Genomic DNA, 23,191 nt, shown 5'->3' with positions numbered 1-23,191 from the left:
ATATATATATATATATAGATAGATAGATACATACATACATACATACATACATATACACAGAGAGAGGAAGTTTTACATTCTAGCTCTATAAATATAAGTGACAGTGATATATATATATAGCAAGGAAATAAAATAGGGATAAGTATTACCTGGAACATTCTTAAGTAGAGAACTTAGTATCTTAACAATTTTCAATTCAGTGCCATTTATCTGAAGATCTTCACACACATTGGCTTCCCTAAAACACAAAATGAAATTTAATTAACTAAGATATTAAAATGTTACATATGATATATAATTACACTACAAATAAAACTTAGCACAGATATTACAGTACCTCTTCAAAAGGTTGGCAAACTGTGTAATAAAACAGCATTAATGGAAATAAAGTTTGAGCTGATGACTGGGTATTGATTTGGTAAGTGCTAGCAACATGTAAGCAACTGAGCTCTGGCTGAATTGGTTCACTTCTTATAGGTTTATAGTGCAATGAAATTAACTATAAATCACATCAGTCATGTGAAGCATATCAGCATATCAACAAGATAAAACTCTTTGCCATTGATTAACTTTTCAAGAACTAGCTTCTCTAAGGATTAGAGTTATAAGAGCAAGATAATTCTTGATGATGAGAGCACTTTACTGTACAATCTCAACTTGGGTAATAGCAGTGGTGTAGTGCTAAATAAAAAAGTGCCAGAATGCAAAATTTCCTGTATAACCATATAAAGTGATATTCATTCAAAATATTGAGGGAATGGCATTCCAGCTATAAAACAAAAGTACATGCCCATTCGTTCCCACCCACTACAGCTCTGGCTAATAGACAGGAAGATTATGTAGTTATATATCTTTATATGGCAGAAGACAAAATGCCAGTAGCAAAGTAGTATAATTATTTTAATGATTAGCCATGATACTGACATCAGCTCCTAATCATTAAGGATGGAATTAATTGTTAACCTGCAGTTAAAATAGTTGATTGATTAACAAATCAATAAATGAAAGAAAATGGTATCCTTGTTTCAGAGCTATCAAGTGGAATTTTACAGTGTCAGGGTTTTAGGTATGTGGGCTTGGATTCTTTTACAGTAGGTGTCTATAAGTTGTTGACAATAAATTCAAATAATAAACAGACAGCACGCAATATATTCAAAACAAGTCAAATGTCTGTACAGAAATTCTTGACAGGATAGGATAACACACTTTTATCTAAAACTCTAAATAATTCTCTTTTCCTGTTAAAAGTCCACACAGGCTTATTCAATTACTTTAGAATCCAACTGACAAGATGAATTATTTTTCTCTACTCTGTTTCTTACTATATAACCTGAAATAAGTTCACTTACATTACCCCACGGGTTACCGCTGTTGTACTCAGAACTTTAAATAATTGTCTCCATTTTGTCAAAGTCCTCACAGACAGGTTTAATTACTTTAGAACACCCTTTGACAAGAGAAATTATTCTCCTCATCTCTGTTAAAATGTGAAACTCACTTGAAAATATCACCCATTACAGCTAAACTAACAATCATGCAATTTAGCTTCATTTTCACTAACTTAACTTCTTCTGACTTCTTTTGTTGGTTACCACAGTTGTATTCAGAGCTTTAAATGATTGTCTCTTTTTCCCTCAAAAGTGCACCCAGGCTAGTTCAGTTACTTTAGAACCCAATTGACAGGATAAATTATTTTTCCTACTCTGTTGTTATGATACAGCTGTGAAACACACTATAGAAATCATCTGTTAAGGCTAAACACACTCACATGCAGGATAACTTCCACATTTTCTTTCACTAACTAACTTTAGTCAGTTGCACTCACTTGGTCACCTATATAAGAATTTTCTATAAACTACAAGACTCTTTGATGTAACAATACTCACTTAAGACAACAATAAAAATACAGAAGATTCAAGTAATGTGATGTCAATTTACAACAATTGAACTACACACACAAAGTACAACTCTTATCAAGTTATGCAATAAAATTTTAAAATAACTTTTAACACTGTTGTTATAAAAACTAAACAATTGTTATTAGATCACTAAATGAAATAAATAATAACTTTTACACTAAACAGTCTTGTATATCCAACATACAGTAAGATGTCTACAAGATACTCTGTAACAATTTCTCAATTACAGTACAGTAAAAATAATTGGATGATTGAAATATTTATCTATTGAAAGGGCAGTTTGATATTACTTTACAATTACAAGCTATTGAAATATATTTAGTAGTGAGACACTGGTAATGACATATTGCAACAAATGCTTGATACATCTAGAACACTACAAACTTTCTTTCTGACTTAACAATGTGATATATTAGGATTCTTGCTCAAGTATTCCATTTGAATACACATCTTCCTCTTTCTCCAGCTCCAACAGCCAGAGAACTCTGGTAATACATGGATGCTAGGCAGTGAAGTAAAAGATCTCAGCACACTATAATGGTGAACAAAGTTTTGGATTTCATCAATTCACTTGTGCTTGATTCTTTCTTTGTTGCCCATGTTCATTTTATTATATACAAATTATTTCATGAAACTTCTACTTATTTAAGATCTTAATATATTTCTACTGGGCATCAGTGAATGTGAATACCACAATACTAGCTATCTACAAATTATTTATTAAATTATTACAATTTATAATATCTGTTAGGTTTTAATACTTACATTTCACGCAGAATAATTGGCAAAAAATTTTGCAACACTGGTTTCCAGTAATCCCATTTAAATTGTAGAAATGATGTTGGAGCATCTCTAATCCATTCAATTACTGATGAAATTATTTGAGCTGTAACTCTTCCATATCCCAAAGTGAACATACGTCTCATTTCAAAGCCGAAGTCTGAACCCTAATCAACAAATCACAAGCATGAAATACAAAATCTAATGAGAATGTTATAAATATTAAAACAACCCTTTCTTTATATTTCAAGAACTTTCAAACATACGAGTAACATTGTGTAATCATAGCCATAAAATCATTTAGTTTTCTGGACCCAACACTGCCATTAAATTTCTGAAGGTATTACTGTATCACTATGTAATGGTAAAAATAAATACTTGCACTTAAGTTACATACAGACAATAGACTTTCTATGCTTATACTTTTCAACCAAGCTTGACGTGCATCCTTATGCCCCCCCCCCCTCAAAGTATGCCCAGGGAATTGAGTTTTATTCACTATTTACAGAACTTTAAAAAAGTATTTTCTATATTATTAATAACTAAAAAAATTTAAGAAGACACTCACGTTTAAATAAATAAACATGTATATGATTAGTAGGTTATAGACTGGAAATATTTTATCAAGACAGTATTTTACTTTGAAGGCAAGAAATACATAAACATTTTCCAGAAAATAGGTTAATATATGTAGCATAATATAAACTGATTCTCTAAAATGACCATGCTTTGTTAGAAACTTTTGATGAGATACCATAACATGTTTATTCATAAATTAATTAATGTTTTTATAAAAAGAACTGAACCAAAAATTACAATTAAATTATTTTTTTACAACTATACAAAACAGTTTTTTTAAGCGGTAGTAAGAATAATAACTAACAGTTTATTCTATTTTTTCAATCATACAATTTTTGAGATATGACACAATTATGAATTATTTCTGATAAAAACATCATTACTTCAGGGGTATCCTCAGACAGGTGTGAGAAGAGTAGCCACACGAAGCCCCACAGTTATAGAGAAATTTTTTAATTAAACATTTTTTTTCATATTTGGTCCTTAATCTTTTTCATTCTATACTATTGATTATATTTACCAATCATATTATATACAGAAGTAAGTTTAATGCTACAGACAATAGCAATTTTTATCCATTGATACAGAATTGATGTATGATTAACTATCACATTTTACTGGACTTTTACTTACACCAATTTAAAGTTTGCTTTACAATCCTTAAGTAATCATGAGAAAAAACATGTTTAAAGTGTTTATCCAGTGTGCAACATTTTTACAAAGAGCCTTTAAACATAAGACATAATAGTAGAACTTCAGCTACCCTGACACTGGAAATATCACTGAACTCATGTAATCAGTGTTTGTTGTTGTTAATTTATATTTTCACTAGGCTTTTGTGTAACACCCTTTAAAGATATCATGAATTAAATTTTTAAGCATTATATTTTTATGCTTTTTTATTTAAAGTTTATTTTATGAGATTCTTGTAGAAGGTGGATGGTTGACAATTTAATTGTGACCACAAAATAGCGCACTAATTTTAATATTTTCAGCCAATGGCTCTACACTTGTCTCAGGCCACCCTTGCATTACTGAAAGATAACTTCTGAAGCACATATTTTAAAACTACATTTCACTAACTTTGAAAGAACAACATACAATGAAGGTTAAAGGTGAACTTACTCCTAAAATGTAACTCCAGAAACCATTTTCAAAGAAAGGCCACATTTCTTTTTTTTTCAAAATAGCAAGCAGATTTTTTTCCAACATTTCTAGAGGACTGTCACAAATCTTGTACATGTTTTTAACAAAATATTTATTGGAACTGTCAAACTTGGAGTTTTTCACACGTTGGCATGATTTGTTTAAGTGGTCAGGATAACGATTAAAATACTCAACCTAAAAATGAAAATTCAATGAACTTTTATTAAAAAATATTCTAATTTTAGTAGTCCTTACTATCATATAAACAAATTCTGCCTTTCTTATTGTTATTATCCTTTTAGAATCTTATTAAACAAATATCTCTTATCACATAAGTTGTTTTTCAAATATATTTAAAAAACACTTTAAAACTCAATTAGCAATTCAAGATGAAAGATTTAATGTAATTATAAGCATAAAGATCTACTATTGTTACAAAGATACAATTGATTACTTGCTTTTAATTGGTAAAAAACAGGCAAAGATAAGAGAAATGAATAAAAAAAATATTGTTATGAAATGTTAACATAGCTTTTTTTATGTTTTTTTACTCATATTGGCATGATTGAAATATGTTTGCTGTTTTATGTATGTTTAACATGATAAACAATACTGAAATTTTCAATAGGCGATTTCTTATAAATGTTTTATTTTGTATTATTAGTGTGGTTATTTTTTGTGGAGTCCAAATATATTATAAGTTTAAGTACAAGAAATGACATGTAACAACCACTACCATAGTCAACACATATACTTAACATTTTGGAAAACAGGTAAGATGGGTGTTCTCCTAACAACCAAATATAATAGAGTAAATCCAAGTTAGATCTCATAAACCATTCAAAATTTAGGATTCTTGAAATAATAAAAAAATTATAGTTAAATATTCCAATAAATAAGAAGTAAATAAAGTTTGAAGATGGCCTAAATGGGTAGTGAAAGAAACTATTATAAATGTGCAACGTTTTGACAAGTTTATGTCATCATGATGGTGACACAAGCTTGTCAAAATGTTCTATATTTGTAATAAAGTTTCTTTCACTACCCACTCCAGCCATCTGCAAACTATTTTCTGAAAAGTGAATTCCTCATCACCAAAAATGAAACAAGTATTTACTTATTACACACTTTTTGTAAACTGTTTATGAATTGCCTGTTTTCTTAGTTTTATTTAATAGAATATAGTACATGTTTCTATGCCAAAAAATTTTTTTAAATCTAGTGATACAACTACATTATTTGGTGAATGTTATGAAATAAAAAATAATTTTCTTAATCAATAAGAACTTCTAAGGGTATAATATAAATATCTGACAAAATTCTACATGTAACTTACAATGTGTTTCACAAACTGGTGATTATCATAAGAAGAGAAGTTTTCATAGTTCATCAAGCCCTGCATTCTCTCTTTCAGGAGGGATTTATTTGTTAAAAGGTCATATACTCCAACATCAGATACTGCAGTGCATAAAAAGATTATGTCACATATAATCCAGAGACTATGAAGTATTTCATAAAATGTGTAATATAAATATATATACATAGCCTATCACTACTACTTACAATAACTTGATTTAAGAAAGTAATGCATATTGGAAAACAAGTTATATTAGGAATAGGAATTAACAATAACCCTAAAGACTGTTCTTAACTACAAGCAACAATTCAAAGAATTTTTGTATATTTTTTGTGATGTTATATACAAAATCTACTTTGTATTGAATTGAGTTCATTAAATAATTTTAAGTGTGTTCTAATACAGCTTAATAACTGTCTATTTGAAAGTTGTCCACCTACAAGTTCGACATCTAAAATAATTAAACACTATTTTTAGTTTTTAATCACAAAAACATACTTATGAAATGGTCATCTTTTAAATTTTTTGTTAATCATGTTACAAAGTACTTAACTAAGGTAAATCTTTCACATCATCTTGGTTTTCTTTTTCAATTTTTTTTTCCACTAAGAAAAAACTTCCATTTAGTTAAAAATCTTTTCTAATGAATCCAGACTGCACAATACAAACCCCACAACAGATTCTTAATATGAACTAACCTTGTTCCCAAAAATGACTGAGAACAATCCCTTCACGAAACAGGCCCATGGAAATGGGTAAATGTTGCCCATATGTAGCTTTGTCAATAATGTGGAGTAAAGTCATCACAGAGAGACTCACACTATAAAAAAAAAGCAATAGTTTTGTTTATCAATTTTCAAAGTAATCCATGGCCAATATGAAAATACATGCTTTAACCTTTTTCATAGCCTAAGCTGCCTTAGTTGCTCTCGTTTAACTTTTGTATTTAAAATACACAAAAAGCTCAGAGAAAGTCAAATAACATACCATTACATTTGTTTGGATGAATGTATCAATATTTAAATCAAAGTATTTCCTGCACTACAAATAAACTGTTCATTAACACAAACTAAACTTCTAGTAATTTGTAGATCTATTTCTTTTAAGATTGATAAGTAACATCATTTACCATGAGAGTGTTGAAATGAACACATCTTTATAAAGGCTTACCTGTTGGTGAGAGTATATGATTGTTGTTCTAAAAATTTCTTGGCTATAATTTCCCAGGTGGTTAGGTTATAGAATGTTTTGATATTACTATCAATCGAAGGTGGTTTTCTTGCCAGATCACGTGCCGTTTCTGCTAGATCTTCTAGTTTTCTAACCAATCCTTTCCAATCAACATTGAGCTCTGAGCCATTAGTAGAATACAGTGAGCCCTGCAAAATATTATAAACTTATTAAACTTTCGAATACAAATTCTCAGCCTTTAGACTGATACAACTAATGTCAGCTAAACACAAATTTTAAATATTAAAAAAAAAAGCATACATCTTATGAATTTTCATATGTAACAAGTTATACAGAAAATACATTTAGACACAAACAAGTATCTAACAACTAGTATAAGACAATAAATTAGCAATAGCCTTTCATAAATATACCATTATTTGAAAAATAATTGAAGGACTCTTAAAATGTCCATGAGTTATGTGATTACAATCAGTTCCTTTAAAAACAGTCAACAGAGGAAACTAAGGCATTAAAGTAAAACAGATACTTTCTGAACACTAAACATTCACAATAAGTCTGTCAAAGTCGAAGCAATTATAAATACCTCAGTTCCAAAGAAATCCAACCCTAGCTGGCTCGTCAGCTCTTTCAGTATAATATCCTTATTTGCAGAACACAAAGAATTTTGAATCTCTTTCAGACTATTGTTTGCTTTCACAGTTAATGCCATCCACACCAAAAAGTCATTAGAACAGAAAAAATCTGAGGTTCCATTCTGAATCTTTTCTAGTAAACTTCCTATCTATTATAAATAAACATAAGATTACTGATATATTTGAAACAGTTTTCAATAATAGTTTGCTTTTTTTTTTAATGGATATATAAACATCTGATTCATATCAAGAAGAAGAATTTCAAAATGATACTTCTGCAATTCACTAAGGTGTGGTATTCCATTTTACAGCATGTATAAACTATATTATAAAGTACATAATGAAGCTACTAATTAAACATTTCATTTCAAATTGTGTTATAAATGTTGTAAAGTAATAAAAACAAATGAAAATAAGTATTTTCTATATTAATCTACATGATGTGTATAGGTAAAACATACTTTCTGGGGTTGAACTGTCAAGTTGAACAAGGCTTCTACTATTTCCGGACGAACAGTAAGAGTAGTTTCTAGGATATGACGAAGATGTGTGGCATTTTTAAAAAGGTTTCCAAGACTTATTTTTTCTGATAGAAAGAAAAAAGCAGTATTTTATTTTCAAAGAAAAACCATACATAGAGATAATAGTTCTAATCCACTATAGAAAAACATACATAAACTACAGTCTTATTTGGCAGATATAATCTGTCCTGTGAGAAAATGATACCAAAGGATAATCCTCTATAATATGGATTAGTAACATAGAATAAATATAATCAAAATAACATTCATTTGCATAAAACTTTTGAACTGAAAAATAAGCAAATAAGTATGTGATATTTTAATATCTAATCATATCTTCTTATTTCTAATTAAACTAACTTCTGTAATAACATATCATAAAGAAAAACACTGTTAAATTCATTAAGAAATTTTCTATGTATGCCACAATAAACAGCTGAATACTGCAGAACAAATAGGATTTGAAATGTTAAAAACTAGCATAATTTTATTTAAAAAAGAATTGATCTCAATCTGCAGTTCCCAACAGGCCATGATATGGAATTTGTTTTCCCAATGTGAACATACATGTTACACTTTATGAACTAACAGTCACTTGAATAGCAATAAAAACAAAATGGATGAATCTTAATATACAAAAAACGAAGATTTTCATCTTCTAATTTGTAATAGTTAATTACACAGGCTTACATTATAGTTATGCTGCAGATCACTAAGTGTATGATTCCCAAATGACAGACCTTAAATCTCATTTCACTCCTTACTAAAAACTTCAATAATTTCACTTGATTATTGCTATTGCACTCAGTAACTGAGTGTGTGATGGATAGAACTGGAGTCAACAGTTATAAAACAAATGAATGATTAGGTTGGATGGTTGACTTTGTTAGTTGGTATTTGCTGCTAAGGTTCTTTGGTTGATAAAATTGTTGGAATTTCATGTTAAGTGAACACTTAAGTTTTTTACTATTATTATTTCTCTTTTAACTACAATATTTGAATAATACTTAATTTCCAATTACAGCTGGTGACCAGTTAATTCTAGAAGCTATTGGTCTGCATAAAATTTCTATGGGTTGTTTGGGCTAGACAAGTACAAAGGAAGACTTCTGATATACTTACAAATATTTTTTTTTCCTGTTAATGTTTACCATATAAAATTTTTCCCATAAGATTTAGAATTTACTCAGTGTTTGTAAATAAGCCAAGTTCGTTTCTTATGTAAATACTGATGCAATAGGTAATAGATAACCATACAAGACGGTCTCTTATGAATAAAATTTATTATTACCAATGAGGTTCTAGAGAAATGTAAGTTTCCATAGGACAATTAATTTTTAAAACAATCATCATAAAGAATGGGTTTTCTTAACACATTGGACACCATGATAGATATAGATAACAAATATTAAAACATAAGCTCCACCAAACTATCACTTGAAAAATATTTTTCAATTAACTCTCTCAAAATGGGCTCAGTTAATTTGACTGACCACATGACCTCTTTTGTACTCACTTAAAGTCTTTATAGATTTAATATTTCTAACATCCAATATAGTTTGTACATCTTCATAAAATTGGGCAGTCTTTCAGTTAACATTACAAGTCTTTCTAATACAAAAAATCATATTTTTTTAGTGAAGTATTTTAATAAACTAAAATAAAGATTTGTCCATGAATATATTGAGCATTTGTTTTGAATAGTCCATGTGCAAAGTGATTATCATGTTAGGATTAAAAATACTTTTCTTCATCTCAAAGCAAAAATCTTAAATTTCCTCTGTATAATCCCTAAAACTTCCTAAATACATTTCAAACATTTGTGATCAATAAAACTTTATATTCTATCTGTTATTTTCTCTACCCTATCTCTAAACAGGATTGGTCAACTTGACTGACCTCGTAATCACCAAAAAAAAATCTAAATTACCCCTTTTTTTTACCTTTGAACCGTGTCTAACTACTATCTGTGCCATTATAAGTTTTAAATCACTTGAGAAACATGTAGCTCATGTTACACTATCAGATTACATCACCCACAAGCTACTACAAGCTGCTCATGTGTGTGCCTCGTGAAATATTTTTTATTATATTATTATTTATTTTACCTAATCTAATCTTAACTAACCTAAAAAAAGTTTACAATTTTGTTCTTTTATAATAATAAATAAAGAATAAACATGAAAAACAAAAAATAAAGTACTTACCAAATCTTTTTTTTTCTTTCTCTTGACTGTCAATGAAACTTAACCCTAGTTTATATACTAATGGTAGTAATGCACTAAATTATTTTTATTTAATTAAATAATGCACCAAAGAGTATAGACTAATAACACGCAAAAAGTAGACAATCTCTCCCTAACTCTCAAAATTTTTCTGGCTTTCTAACTATGTAAAAAGACCCATTATAAATTCATCCAAGCTAGTCGTTAACTTTCTATGGGAATGAAGCTTGTACTCCGAGTGAAACTGACTTTCTATTGGTTATAGGTAATATATAATTAAACATAAAAGAGAACAATTAACAAAGCCCAAAAGAGAGTATGTAACAGGTAGATGTGTCAGGAAGGATGTGCTTTCCTATTTCATAGCTCTGTAACCAAACAAAATTGAAGATTATAAAAATTATGGTTTGTCTGAACAATGACAATATTATAGGGAGCAATTTACATTTAACGTCATACATTTTGAAGGGGTGGTGGATAAAAAAGAGAAGAGAAAGTGCTTAGAGAAAATGTGTTACAAATGTGTAACACTAGAGCTTTCAGGATATTTTGTAATATTTCTTTATAGAATTAAGAACTTAAAATTTATATACTATTAAAATATGGATTATTAGCTAAGCATTTATGCCATATTAATTGGTATAACATGAACAAAAAGTAGTTGATTAACATTTTGAATGTAAGACTAAAACCTTGTGTCATATGCAGTAAAGGATGCCCATCATGAAGATGTTAAGCAAGTTGAGATTGGTTGGATCTATTAATAGTTATTGTCTATTAACAAGCTTTTCAAAAAATGAGATATAAACCTCAATAAAAAATGTAAATTGAAAAATTAAGGCATAAAATCTCTATATAACTTACTTTTCATGTTCTCCATGTTTTTGATAATAGATGGTAAAGTATATTGGTTTATATATGAGACATAATGCAAGGCTTTTCTGCCATCCTCTGTTCTTTTGAAAACATCTTGGAAATTTTCCAGTACAGCTGTTAAACTGGTGAGCAAAGTATATATAATAATAAAATTAAAAATAGTTAAACTAAATTGAATTGAGTGTCTCAAAAAATTCAAAAGATAATTTTTAAAATGAGACATAAAATAATGTTACTTTGTATTCATCTTTGAGAAAGTGAATTTTTTCTATTTTTTATTTCTATAAACATTTAGAAATAAATAACATTACTACGCTTTAACAACTAAGTATAAGCATAGGAGCTGATGAAAGGACTCAACACATAATCAAGTGTAAAAAACATGACTTACCTGCAGAAGTACGAAAATTATACCCTTGATAACAGTTTATTCTAAATGCTTTTATTGAGAAACAATCAAATCATTAATCAATTTATAGCTACATTAATACAATGTTATGAAATACTTCAAATAAAAACCACAGTACTTCCAGTAAGTAAAAATAAAATTTTTAACCTACAAGTTATAGAAAATATTATAGGCATTATATTACTGACAAATACCCAAATCTCTTACTGGTTTAATGCCAAGTCTATCTGTTGCTTTGCTTTCATATGTTGAAATGATGTCATGTTTTTTAAAGCCTTCTGCCATGCATCTGGGTCAAACTTCTCCGATAGTTTTTCACCATGATATGTAATTTCATCTAATTTAATCTGGTTTTTGAAAGTGTCTACAAGAGTGATTAATTGCTGATACAGACTGGTGAAGTACAACCTTCCTGGTGAGGGGTGTTCACTCTCAAGGATCTTTTTCAACTTTATAATGAACAAATATCAATAATATTACAAATTTACAAACTTAGAAAGTTCGATAATACATAAGTTGAAATAATGTCAGCAAACTTTATAACCACATTAATGACATAATCAGTAAATAAAATATTTATTTTTCCTTATTTAATATAAATATAATTTTATTATATACTTCCAACTTTAAAATCTAATAGTCTACATGTGAAATTTTTTTACTTATCCATATACAAGTTCCTTTTAAATGTCAATAACAAGGCCCTTTTGAAGAAAGCAGAGAGATATGTATACTTACAAACATAAAGTGAAATAAAAAAGTTAATAAGAAGGTTCATTGACATTTTCCTTACATACATTTTTTTACATGTGCTCAAGTAGGCTTTATATCAGTCACATTAACTTTTACTTTCTAAAATTTTTTGTTAGAAAATTCTTAATGAAAGTCTTCGATACTTTCATTACAAATTACTCAAGCAGTTTTATACAAAATTCACTGACCTCAGTCTCAAGTTCTTCAACACCAAACTTCTCTATAATTTCTGTCCATAGGTCTTCAATGCTGATATTGCATGCTAATTCAGTTGTTTTAATAGCAATGTCCTTACTCACAGAAAACTTTCTTTGGAATTTGTTTTCATCACACAAAATCTCCCTCCACTCTTCAGCTGACAAGTTTGTAATCACTTGGACCTAAAGAAAATAATATACTTAATATATTTACTAAAACCACATTATAAAAAATACAATAAGACAGAACTTGAAGAAGAAATTTTTAAAACTAGTATTACTTAGGATTTTTATATATTTTTCAAAGTTTGTTTGTTCTTTTATAACATTAAAAAAAATGAATTTGAGCAACTGCAAGAACTCAATTATTTTAGTGGAATTTTGAATTTGATTAAAATACAGATATTTGAGTATGCCTATTCTCCATCACATTTTCTATATTTTAAACAGTTTAGCAACATATGTATAAGAATACTTACTTTTTGGGGATTTTTTAACAAAGTCCAAAATGATTGTAACACAGATGGAGATGTTTTATAGATAAGCTCAAGTAGAAGCTGTATCTTTTTGGTCTCTGAAACTACAGATGCCAAATCAAAACTCTGACCAGTGATGTTTAACTTTACTAATTCCTCTGTAAGATGACTGACTGTTGATATCATGACCTCCAGTGCTCTAAGATCAGGTTTGTCCCAAACATCCATCAAAAAATAATCCAATACCTTGACAAGGCTATTATAAAGATATAAAGAAAATTAAAATTTATGCTATCATGAAAATAGTGATCTAATACATAATTAAACCATATGACATGATAAACACATTACATATATTGAAACATGCGGTATCATGAACTCAAAGAACAAGATCATTGAAGACAATGTTATTAAATATAATGAAAAAATCATGGCTAGAATATTTAGTATTATTAACACAATAAAATAATCATTGTTAGAGTGCATGGTTTCATTAATATAATGGAAAAAAAAAAAGCTATGATTAGAGTACATGGTATTACTAACACAGAGTTATAATAAAGGAGTAAAAGTGAATAAAATTATGATTAAAACATGTTACTGGGAATATATTGAATACATAAGGATTTTGAAAAATATGCTTAAAATGTGATAACCCACTTGATAAATAAGATAAAATCTGCCAAATATTTTAGGCAGGTTTCTCGCTAGGGTCCCACAGTGAACGGGCCTGGACTCTCAACTTTTTTTTAGGAGTCCTAGCGAGATTTTCAAGGGTTCCATAGGTAGAATTTAATAAACTAAAAAAAAAAGGGGGGGGGGGGCATTTCAGCAAAAACTTTATTTACAACATACACAGCATGTTGTTTCTTTTTATAAGTGCAAAGTAATTTTCATGATGAGATTAAAATTCTTTTCTACACCTGAAAACTTTCAAATATCATTTGCATAACCCCTAAAATCTCCTAAATAAAAAAAAATCTTTTTTTCAGAAAAAACTATTTTATGTGTTATTTTTCTTTACCCTAACTCTATATGAGGTTGATTAATTTGAATGACCTCATAAACACCATAACAAATTAGGAAATAATTATAAATTTCTCCTATTTTCTTTCTGGAATGACTGCAACAAAAAAATAATTGATTATCCTAAGTAGTTTAAAGCTTGTAACAGTATATCTATTTATACTTATTGTTTTTATTGCCCCTTGAACCATGTCTAACTACTATTCACACCATATAAATTTCAGATCACGTAGTGAACATGCAGCTTACATGATGATATAGAATTACATGATGCACAGACTGCTCACGAGTGGACCTCATAGAAAATTATTATTATTAATATTATTATTATCTATTTTACTTAATCTAATGTAAAAAGTTTTCAGTTTTTACATTTTAGTTACTTTTATAATGATAAATAAAGAATACACACAAAAAACAAGAAATAAAATACCTACCAGTCTTTTTATTTTTTTACTCTCGACTGTTGATAAAACTTAACCCTACTTATTATACTAATTGTATTACTGCATTAAATAATTCCTATCTAATTAAATAATGTACCAAAGAACATAGAATAATATCATGCAAAAAAGAAGTAATGTCCAATAACTATCACAATTTTTCTGGCTTTCTATCTGTGTGATAAAAGCTGTTAAAAATTCGGCTAAGCTCATTGATGTGCTTCACACTGGAAGGAAAATAGACAATTCTCTTTACAGACAACATCCTTTGATACATAAAAACGTTTTTTTTTGTTTTTTTTGCTTTAATGGTATTAAATAATATACTCTTAAATGACAGAAAGAACTATTGGCTGGTTCTGAGAGGATGTAGTAGGTGGGCGTGGCAAGAGATTGTCTATTTAATCACTCTGTAGCTAAATAAGATTGAAGGCTATGTAAATTTTGCTTTTCCTGAGTAATGAAAACATTATAAATATTAATTTAAATTAAATTTCATACTTTTTGGAGAGGTGGTAAAAAACTACAGAAGAGGAAAGACATAGATAACAAACGTCACAGTTCTATACTAGGGAAGTATTTTTTTTTTTTTTTTATAAAATTAAGATCTTCAAATTCAAATAATACTAAACTTTGATTTATTATCTATGTTCTGATGCAAAGATTATTCATATACATTGATAATAAAACAGTTTAATTGAATTTTGAATGTAACTCTGTTCAAGGTTGATGAACGGGTTAATCATGTGGCTTTATTTTCAAGCAATTTATTGTCATTGGTGAAACCTGTTAAAAGTTGATTGTGGACAGCTGTGTGCAAACTGTATGCTGTTTAGTTAGTCATAGTAAAAAGTTCAAAGCAAAGTACTTGTGCTTGCCTTGCATATGAGCATTTTGTGATGCATATTTGGTACCAGGGGGGGGTTAACTCACATGCATTCTGACAAATTCTCATGTATACAGGACCTGAGAGTTTGGGATAACTAGAACACTGTTAGGAAAATATCTTGGTGTCATATTTATCTGCAAAATCCTGTCAGAATACTAATATATCCCTCTTTGAAGAGATGGTTAGTGTTTATAGGTTTATTGACTTTTAGTTATTTTTGTAACATTCACCACTTTGTAAAATTGGATGTTTCCTATTGTAAATACATTAACACTTGTAAATATATTTTATTGTTCATGTACTTGTAACCTGGGTGGATTTTAATAGAATATTAGTGGTGTATTTATGCATAGGTTATAGCCTATTCTATTTTTATACAGTTTTATAAAATCTTTTTAGTTCTTTTTTATTATTTTTTCTAATTATAATTGATCTTATCATGAAGATTAGTTTGCATTGTTGGCTAAATGTATAGATTTAGGATTAATCTCCTAGGCTCGCCAAACCACATGATATATTGGAGCTACAATCTAAAATAATGTTAATAGCAACTAAGGGTACATAATTCATTTTATACATTGTAGGTTTTAGTTTTCTAGTGTACAGCTTTATATCATTAAGTATTTCTAGTCAGTTTCTTATACAAGATTTTCTTCAAATGGTCTAGGTTAACATTTATGTCTTTCATATGGGCGTTTTGTGAGTTAGTAGGGGTTTAATACAGAGTGAGAATTAAAGATGTGGAAGAGAAAACTGTGGCATATATATCCCAATATTCTTTATTAGGACAATGTCATTTTATATGTGTAAGTTATTTAAGTAAAGGTCTTCAAATAATTTAGCTTTTATTTCATAGACACACATTGAAGAAAATGATATTTCACGTTGCTTATATACAAATATATCTTATCTGATCCAAAGTAAGCTAACCAAGGAGATCAGAGTTAAATTAATTAAAAATATGTATACAAATAATGTTAAGCTGTATTTTGCAAATATAATGTAAAGTCAGACCACTAGGCTAAGTGCATACAGTTAACTTTATCAAAGCAAAAACAGTCTGATTTGACTGAATTAATTGTAAACTGGAGTGTATAGGTGTCTATTTATAACTAAAATAATATGCAAAAATGAAATGGAAAAATTATGCATGGTGTTAAATGCACAGCCTTCAGATGAAGGTTCACACCTAGAACTCAATCTACAATAAATCCCTTTACAGTTTCAATAGTTTCAATCTTCTAATGGTTACATGTTTACTTGGATTGAAATGGCAGTGTATGAAGCTTCCTTAAGTTACATGTTAAGTGAATGTGAAATACTAAACAATCAAGCCACAAAGTCAGAGTTTCAAATGGAAGCACTTAAAAAGAGGCTTATTTTCCACTTTGAATATTATAGGAGTGGGATTTCTACTGATTTCCATTGCTTCTAGCCTCTATCTGCAGTTTATGCTGCTGAAACAACTAAAACGTAGAGAACACAGAAATCACAATAACAGTAGTCTTTCTCCTCCTTATAAAAATTTACAATTCTGCTACGTTAAATACAGGGTTTTCCCTATCACAGAAAACAATATTATTACAATAATTATCCTTCTTCACTATTACACATCACACTTATACTACAAAAACCAACCTTCTTCCCTGTCATCATAACACACAATTCTATTACAATATTCAACATTTTCCCTAATACAACACACAATCCTGCTACAATAAATCCATTATTTTATATCAGAACACTAAAATATTAGATTTGGTCAGCCCTACTCAACCAGTTGGAAATGTGCAGACTTACTGCCGAAACAATAAGCCATTTCAAAGCATTTGAAAAAAATGATGTTATAGATGAATAATTAATATCAGTTATACATGTGAAAGTATTGGAATGTTCATAGACAAAAACAGAACTGCTCAACATATATATAGGAAATTGTAGATGCACTTCTTTAGTCATATACTTGGACCTGAAAGAAGATAAGAAATTCAGAGGAAGAAGAGTGAGAGGCAGGCAGAATCTTACTTGACATAATGACATTAGAAAATGGACTGGAGATGTGAAGTTTGAATTAGTAAAGTTGATACAGTCAGCAAGGAAGAAAAAAAAATGGAAAATCATAGTTGTCATTCCTCATGATTGGAGAAGACACCATGATTGGTTGATTGTCTTACCTTCCCCATGCTTGTTTTTCCTTCCAACTTTCAGAATCAGTGTGATCTTCTAAGAGTTGCAAGAGAGCTCTTTCAAATAATTCAATATTTCTAAGCTTCTGAGTACCAAGTACAGCTCCAAATAGGTCTTTTATTTCTGTGGCATTAAGAAAGAGATAATATAACTCTTTCCAATGAGTTAAAGGCACTACCTCTTTTGACACAGCTATCATTTCTTTCACCATATTTCCAATATTTACAGCATAATTTTTACTGCTCATTCTACAAAGGAAAGACTTCACTGCAACAGGATTAGCAACAGGCCATTTTTGGAGCTCTTCAAGTTCAGTTCTGCAGAATGGAGATAAGTAATGCAAATACAAATAAGCATTCATAGTATAATCATGATAAAACAGCTGTTGAAGCTTCTTCAGCTGATTTGTCCAGTAAGAGTCTGTAAACCACCCAGGAGTTTCTTCAAGATGATTTGGGTTATCAACTAACCACCTGATGACATCAACAAGCTGGATAATGGTGCTGCCTAATTCTGACCACTCCACTGGTTCCGTGTTGTTAGCCTACATCCCAAAAAGAGTTAAAATATACTTGTAGAATATGTTTCTATTTCTTTCTTGTTTTAAAACAGTCAAAAGATGTTTACTGCATGGAAATAAAACCAATTTCTCACCTTAAGTGGATTGTAAAGAAAAAAAAATCCATGTTTTAATCTCTTAACATGTCAAAAATTATAAACTGAATGTTTCTTGAACTGTACATTTGATATCCAAATTATTTCTTATGGTATTATTGTCACATACAAAAAATAATTAATATTACATGTATAAAAGAAACACAGAACCATCATGTTAGACCAAAATGGTGGATAACAGTGATTTTTTAAGTGTTATGTTAGTTCTAAGCAATGTATTTCTTTGAACAGATAGTTTAGATTTACTAATTCTCGAATTCTGGAAAAACACACAACAGTTTGGGACCTTAATAAGGTCTTAACAAAATCATTTAGTAAAAATGTTGATCATGTTTTCTTTATTTACACATCTTTAATATTTTGACTATGTTATGGCTGCATTTGTATATTAACTAAAACTGTACTTTCTAAACAAATTTCAAAAGTTTATCCTTCTCAAATACCTTCCAAAAAGTTTGGAATGTTTTGAAACTCTACATCATGTGCTAAACAGAGAATATATATTTCTTTAGTTTTAATACATGTACAATTTTTAGGGTAATTTTGTTTGACTTACCAGTTGTGTGAAGTTCTTGACATTGGCTACTTTCTCCATTTCTTTTTTAAATCTGTCAAAATCTATAGCACAGAAATTAGAGGTAAAATTATGCCATCCTTCTAGTGATTTAGCAAAAGGAAAGAGTGTATCTGGATTTGGAGGGCTACAAACATGGGTCCAGATGGTAGTCACACTGAAGTTGTGAGTTTTCAATGCTTCAGGAAGCAATTCCTTTACACAGAAAATATAATCAATCAGATAAGTGAATGAAAATATTTAGAATCAATTACAGTATTTTTCTCTTATAAGTGAATTGTGTGCTGTGAGCTTTAAAAAAAAATCTTCCAATAATTTGGTTGTTAAAGCAAAAGCAATATCATAAGTTTATTTTTACCAACATGAGTCCTATACAATTATTGTTCCATCTTAAACAATTATCTGTTTATAAATCCTCTGTAGAAAAAACAGTGCAGGTGACAACTGTATATCAAAAACAAAAACTAAGTAACGTTACTGTGTGCAAATGTAATCATGGCTATCAATGTCTTCATGTGTACCAAAGGTGCTAATTGAAATATAAAGTATAAAAATAGTAAAGCTAAGAATGCCAATATCATTACTAATCCAGAGCAGAAAAAGTACTATGTGTGATGTAATTTCAAATGGCTCTATTTATAATATTACAGAGGCCAAAAAAAAAAAAATTTAGAGAAACATCTGATGACACACAAAAGCAAATCTATCAAAATCAATTTTATTTTACAAGCATGAATAAAAGTTTCAAATTTTGTTATAATTCCCTGTGTAATCTCCAAATTTCCTTAAAAAACAACAAATAAACAATGTACGTTTCTATTGAATTCCCATTCGTGCTAACCACATACAGTATAAAATTTTATTTAAAACTTGTCTAATTTTTACATAAGAAAAATAAGATAACAGTACACAGGCAAAGGGCCTGCATAAATATTACATATAATTAAAATCTGGTGAATAGTCTTAGGTTTTGTAATGAAGACAACAACATACAGATTTTAGAAAACAAATAATGATAACATAACGAAACAATGTGACATACTGAAGGCACAAACCTCATAAGCAGAAAAATATGATCCCACATATGTTGTTATAATTTCAGGAAGAAAAGAGATGATCATTTTTAAAACTTTCTGGATTTCTGGGGAATCTGGGAAAACATCTCTAACAGAAAACCTTGTGGTTCCTGATAAAGAAAGTTTTAAATTACTAATCAATTGTTTAACATTTTAAATCAGCTTATTACCACAAAGAAAAACTAAAAAAGCAAAATTACCAAATCAAATATCTTCACTAATTCTCTATTCAATATTTCTTTTTATCAGAGTTAATATACAAGTAAATGAGGCATGTAGATGAAACTTAACTAAGACTATAGAAATATAGTTAATCTTATAAGAGGAATCTTTCAAAAAACTACCGATCATGTAAACATTTTACAGGATTAGCTCTACTGTATGGTATTGGAACAAATCAGCATTAGTTTATTAATTATCAAAACAAAGCAACTTATAGCTACCACATACATAAACAATAGTCTATAATATACAATATAAATATTCTCTGTATCTACCATTCATTTTTAAGTATTCCAATCTTGCCAGCAACAACTGAAGAAACTGTTGTGCTACATGACCAACTTGGTGATTTTCATCTTGTAAGAAGTCAAAAATGAATGGAATTCTGTGGGGAATAAAGAAATGGGCCCATGCTTACAAGACTTACAAAATCATTAAAATTCTTAAAATACTTGGAAAACAAAATTTAGGAACATAATTCCTGTGTTAAACAGATTGAGTTTTTCAATTAATTCTGGTAGTGAACGCTTTTGGGTTTAGATTCATTTTGTCACAGACTTGTGTCATTAAATTTGCTAAGTAAATTGAACAAAAACTATTTTTTTATGCTAGAATTTGGTAAGTTCAAAGTTAGACAGAAGATCTCAGAAGTTTATAACATAAAATATTTTTAAACAGACACAATACTTACTTTAAATTATTTAAACTTTCTGCATATGTTTTGAAAAAAAATCATAAGCTTTGATCAGATATAATGAGGTGTTTTCAGATTACCTCTAAGTATAATGAGGTGAATCTTAACATTACCAAAATATACTAGTAATATTCATCTACTTACAGTTTCAGTGTACCCTCCCAGTCACCAGAGTGTTGAACATCCCCTAAAATTTCAATAACTTTGTGATGTATGGTGTCAAAAGTCTGTTTTTTTATTCCAGGGTATAGCTTGAGAAGTGACTTCACCTGCATCATATCTAATAAATTACTGATGAGTTCTGGCCAGATATCAGATCTACCAGCTGCAGCCTCAGATACTAGAGATTCAAATCTCTGTCCTGAAGTGACAATATTTGTGATGAATTGCTCCTTCCTCAGGTCACATAAGAAATCTTCAGTTGGTGTAGTATTTAATTGTTTCAAGCATATTCTATGATCATACAAAATATCTGAAAAAAAAACTGTGGTGATGGCACTAACAGCAGTGTATGTTATGACAGCAGGGTTAGCAGATGTCTTTGACATGTTGTAGTAAATGCCCAACCATACTGTAGGATCCAACCAGCGAGTTCGTGGGTCCATTATTACTTTTGGATTATTTAACAGCTTCTGCACTTCAACTGCTAATTTAGACAATATAGTAGCAAACTCATCCCAGTCAACATTCTGAAAGAGATGTCAAAAGAGAAACTATTAACCGCTGAATAATCATTTTCCATTGAGGAATTTCAATGTTAGCTAATTAAAATAATATATACTTAATTAAATGTAAATATTTTATATTAATTATGTTTTTATACAACTTTCTAGCTATTAATTTAAGCATTATTAAGTGTTAAACATCTGAAGAAAAGCATAAGTTTAGTTACAGGCACATTTTGGAGAAAAATCATGTAGCTATAAATGTTAGTCTTTAAGAAAATTATGAATTGTAAATGTTGAAAATTATGATTACTTGATACTTTAATGATTAATGTTTACACACAATATATTACAATTTTTTCTTTATAATGCTAGAGTTGATGGTATTTATGCTCTCAAACGCATGTGGTAATTCAAGGATAAACCTATCACACAATCTGATCTTTGCAACAACTAGAGATTGAGGATTGAGTACGTATAAGGAAAGGCACTGTGATTTGTAGTGGTGGAGTGAAACAAACATGACATGGTATACATTTGAAATTAAAATGAAACACTATTATGGAAGAACAGAAAAAAAAAATAGATGATTTTTCTAATGGAAAGATTACTATGAGTTATTAAAATTAAAATGTCAGATAAATAATGGAGTTAAGCTGTATTTAATTAGACACAAATAAGAGATGACAGTATGGAACAAAAAATATACAGATAAAAATAAGCTCTCTCAAGATAAGAAATGAATCTGTTTGAAAATGCTAAAACCGCATTCACAATTCATGGCACTTTGTACATGTAGTCTTGGAACTTACAAACGTGATTCATTTTAAACTCTGAGAACAGCAGACTTATTTTTGTCCTAAAGGAGCTAAGACTTGTGTTAATCTTTTATTCATTATATTTGGTGATTATGTGAGTTAACTTTACTTGACCCTGAAATTAAGACCAAAAATATCATTAACAGTGAGGATAACCAACTGATGAAACAATAAATTCTAATTTATATTCTAAAAGTATATTCAATGAGCTATACTGATTGTCAGGTTGATTTTTAATTTTGCTCTATGTATAAAGCATGTACTGATCAGAAGTTAATATTAATTTAAATTCAGATGCTTTTACTTTTCAATTAAGCATATGATATTGTAATCCCTACTAACTGCATGATCAGCAAACCTTCAAATCATCAGTAAATAAAGTGTCTCATTTTCTTGCTTCAAATCTCCACACTGTGTCTTATCTCCTTTGATCACTTACAATAGGTCAATGCAATATTATCTATAGGAAATATACTAACCATTTTCAACATTGCACTAACTATTAAAATACCATTTCAATTCTAAATAAAACTTAAAGGTACAGAAAGACAGCTCAATTTTTCATATCTACTTTCAACCCTCTTCTCACATTTTACGTAACATACTAGGAAATCATATTTATCCTACCTCTCCTCTAGGATAAAACTGATCTTTTAGTTCTTCTGCTATACTTGTGTAGTTCAAATCACAAATAAGAGATTGCAGTTTTAACCACCCATCTTGCGAGAGTCGAGGATTATAAAGGTATTCCTGGATCGGCCCTTCACAAAGTATCTCTTGAACATTAGTCAAGTTACTTGAATGTAGCAGTGGTCTTACCTGCAAAAACATATGTAAACCAAAAATAAGTAAATGTAT

At 29.1% G+C, this 23,191-nt stretch overlaps 1 protein-coding gene across 1 annotated transcript in view; it reads right to left on the bottom strand.

Moving 5' to 3' along the window:
• Nucleotides 1–23,191, bottom strand: part of LOC106457882 — a 137,376-nt gene that overhangs the window by 18,034 nt on the left and 96,151 nt on the right. The window contains exons 36-54 of the mRNA XM_022383950.1: nt 22,961–23,152; nt 20,995–21,539; nt 20,432–20,541; nt 19,914–20,044; nt 18,841–19,053; nt 17,597–18,153; nt 13,068–13,320; nt 12,580–12,771; nt 11,846–12,087; nt 11,218–11,351; nt 10,603–10,605; nt 8,069–8,193; nt 7,559–7,756; nt 6,952–7,160; nt 6,480–6,601; nt 5,761–5,882; nt 4,404–4,619; nt 2,685–2,866; nt 150–238 (exon numbers count right to left, since the gene is read on the bottom strand). Coding sequence (XP_022239658.1) covers nt 150–238; nt 2,685–2,866; nt 4,404–4,619; nt 5,761–5,882; nt 6,480–6,601; nt 6,952–7,160; nt 7,559–7,756; nt 8,069–8,193; nt 10,603–10,605; nt 11,218–11,351; nt 11,846–12,087; nt 12,580–12,771; nt 13,068–13,320; nt 17,597–18,153; nt 18,841–19,053; nt 19,914–20,044; nt 20,432–20,541; nt 20,995–21,539; nt 22,961–23,152 — 3,835 coding nt within the window. The remainder of the gene's footprint in view (nt 1–149; nt 239–2,684; nt 2,867–4,403; nt 4,620–5,760; nt 5,883–6,479; nt 6,602–6,951; nt 7,161–7,558; nt 7,757–8,068; nt 8,194–10,602; nt 10,606–11,217; nt 11,352–11,845; nt 12,088–12,579; nt 12,772–13,067; nt 13,321–17,596; nt 18,154–18,840; nt 19,054–19,913; nt 20,045–20,431; nt 20,542–20,994; nt 21,540–22,960; nt 23,153–23,191) is intronic.

This window comes from Limulus polyphemus, unplaced genomic scaffold (assembly GCF_000517525.1).
Source record: "Limulus polyphemus unplaced genomic scaffold, Limulus_polyphemus-2.1.2 Scaffold386, whole genome shotgun sequence".
Lineage (NCBI taxonomy): Eukaryota > Metazoa > Arthropoda > Merostomata > Xiphosura > Limulidae > Limulus > Limulus polyphemus.
Note: the sequence above shows the minus strand (reverse complement) of the source record. Positions and strands in the feature narration are given on the sequence as shown.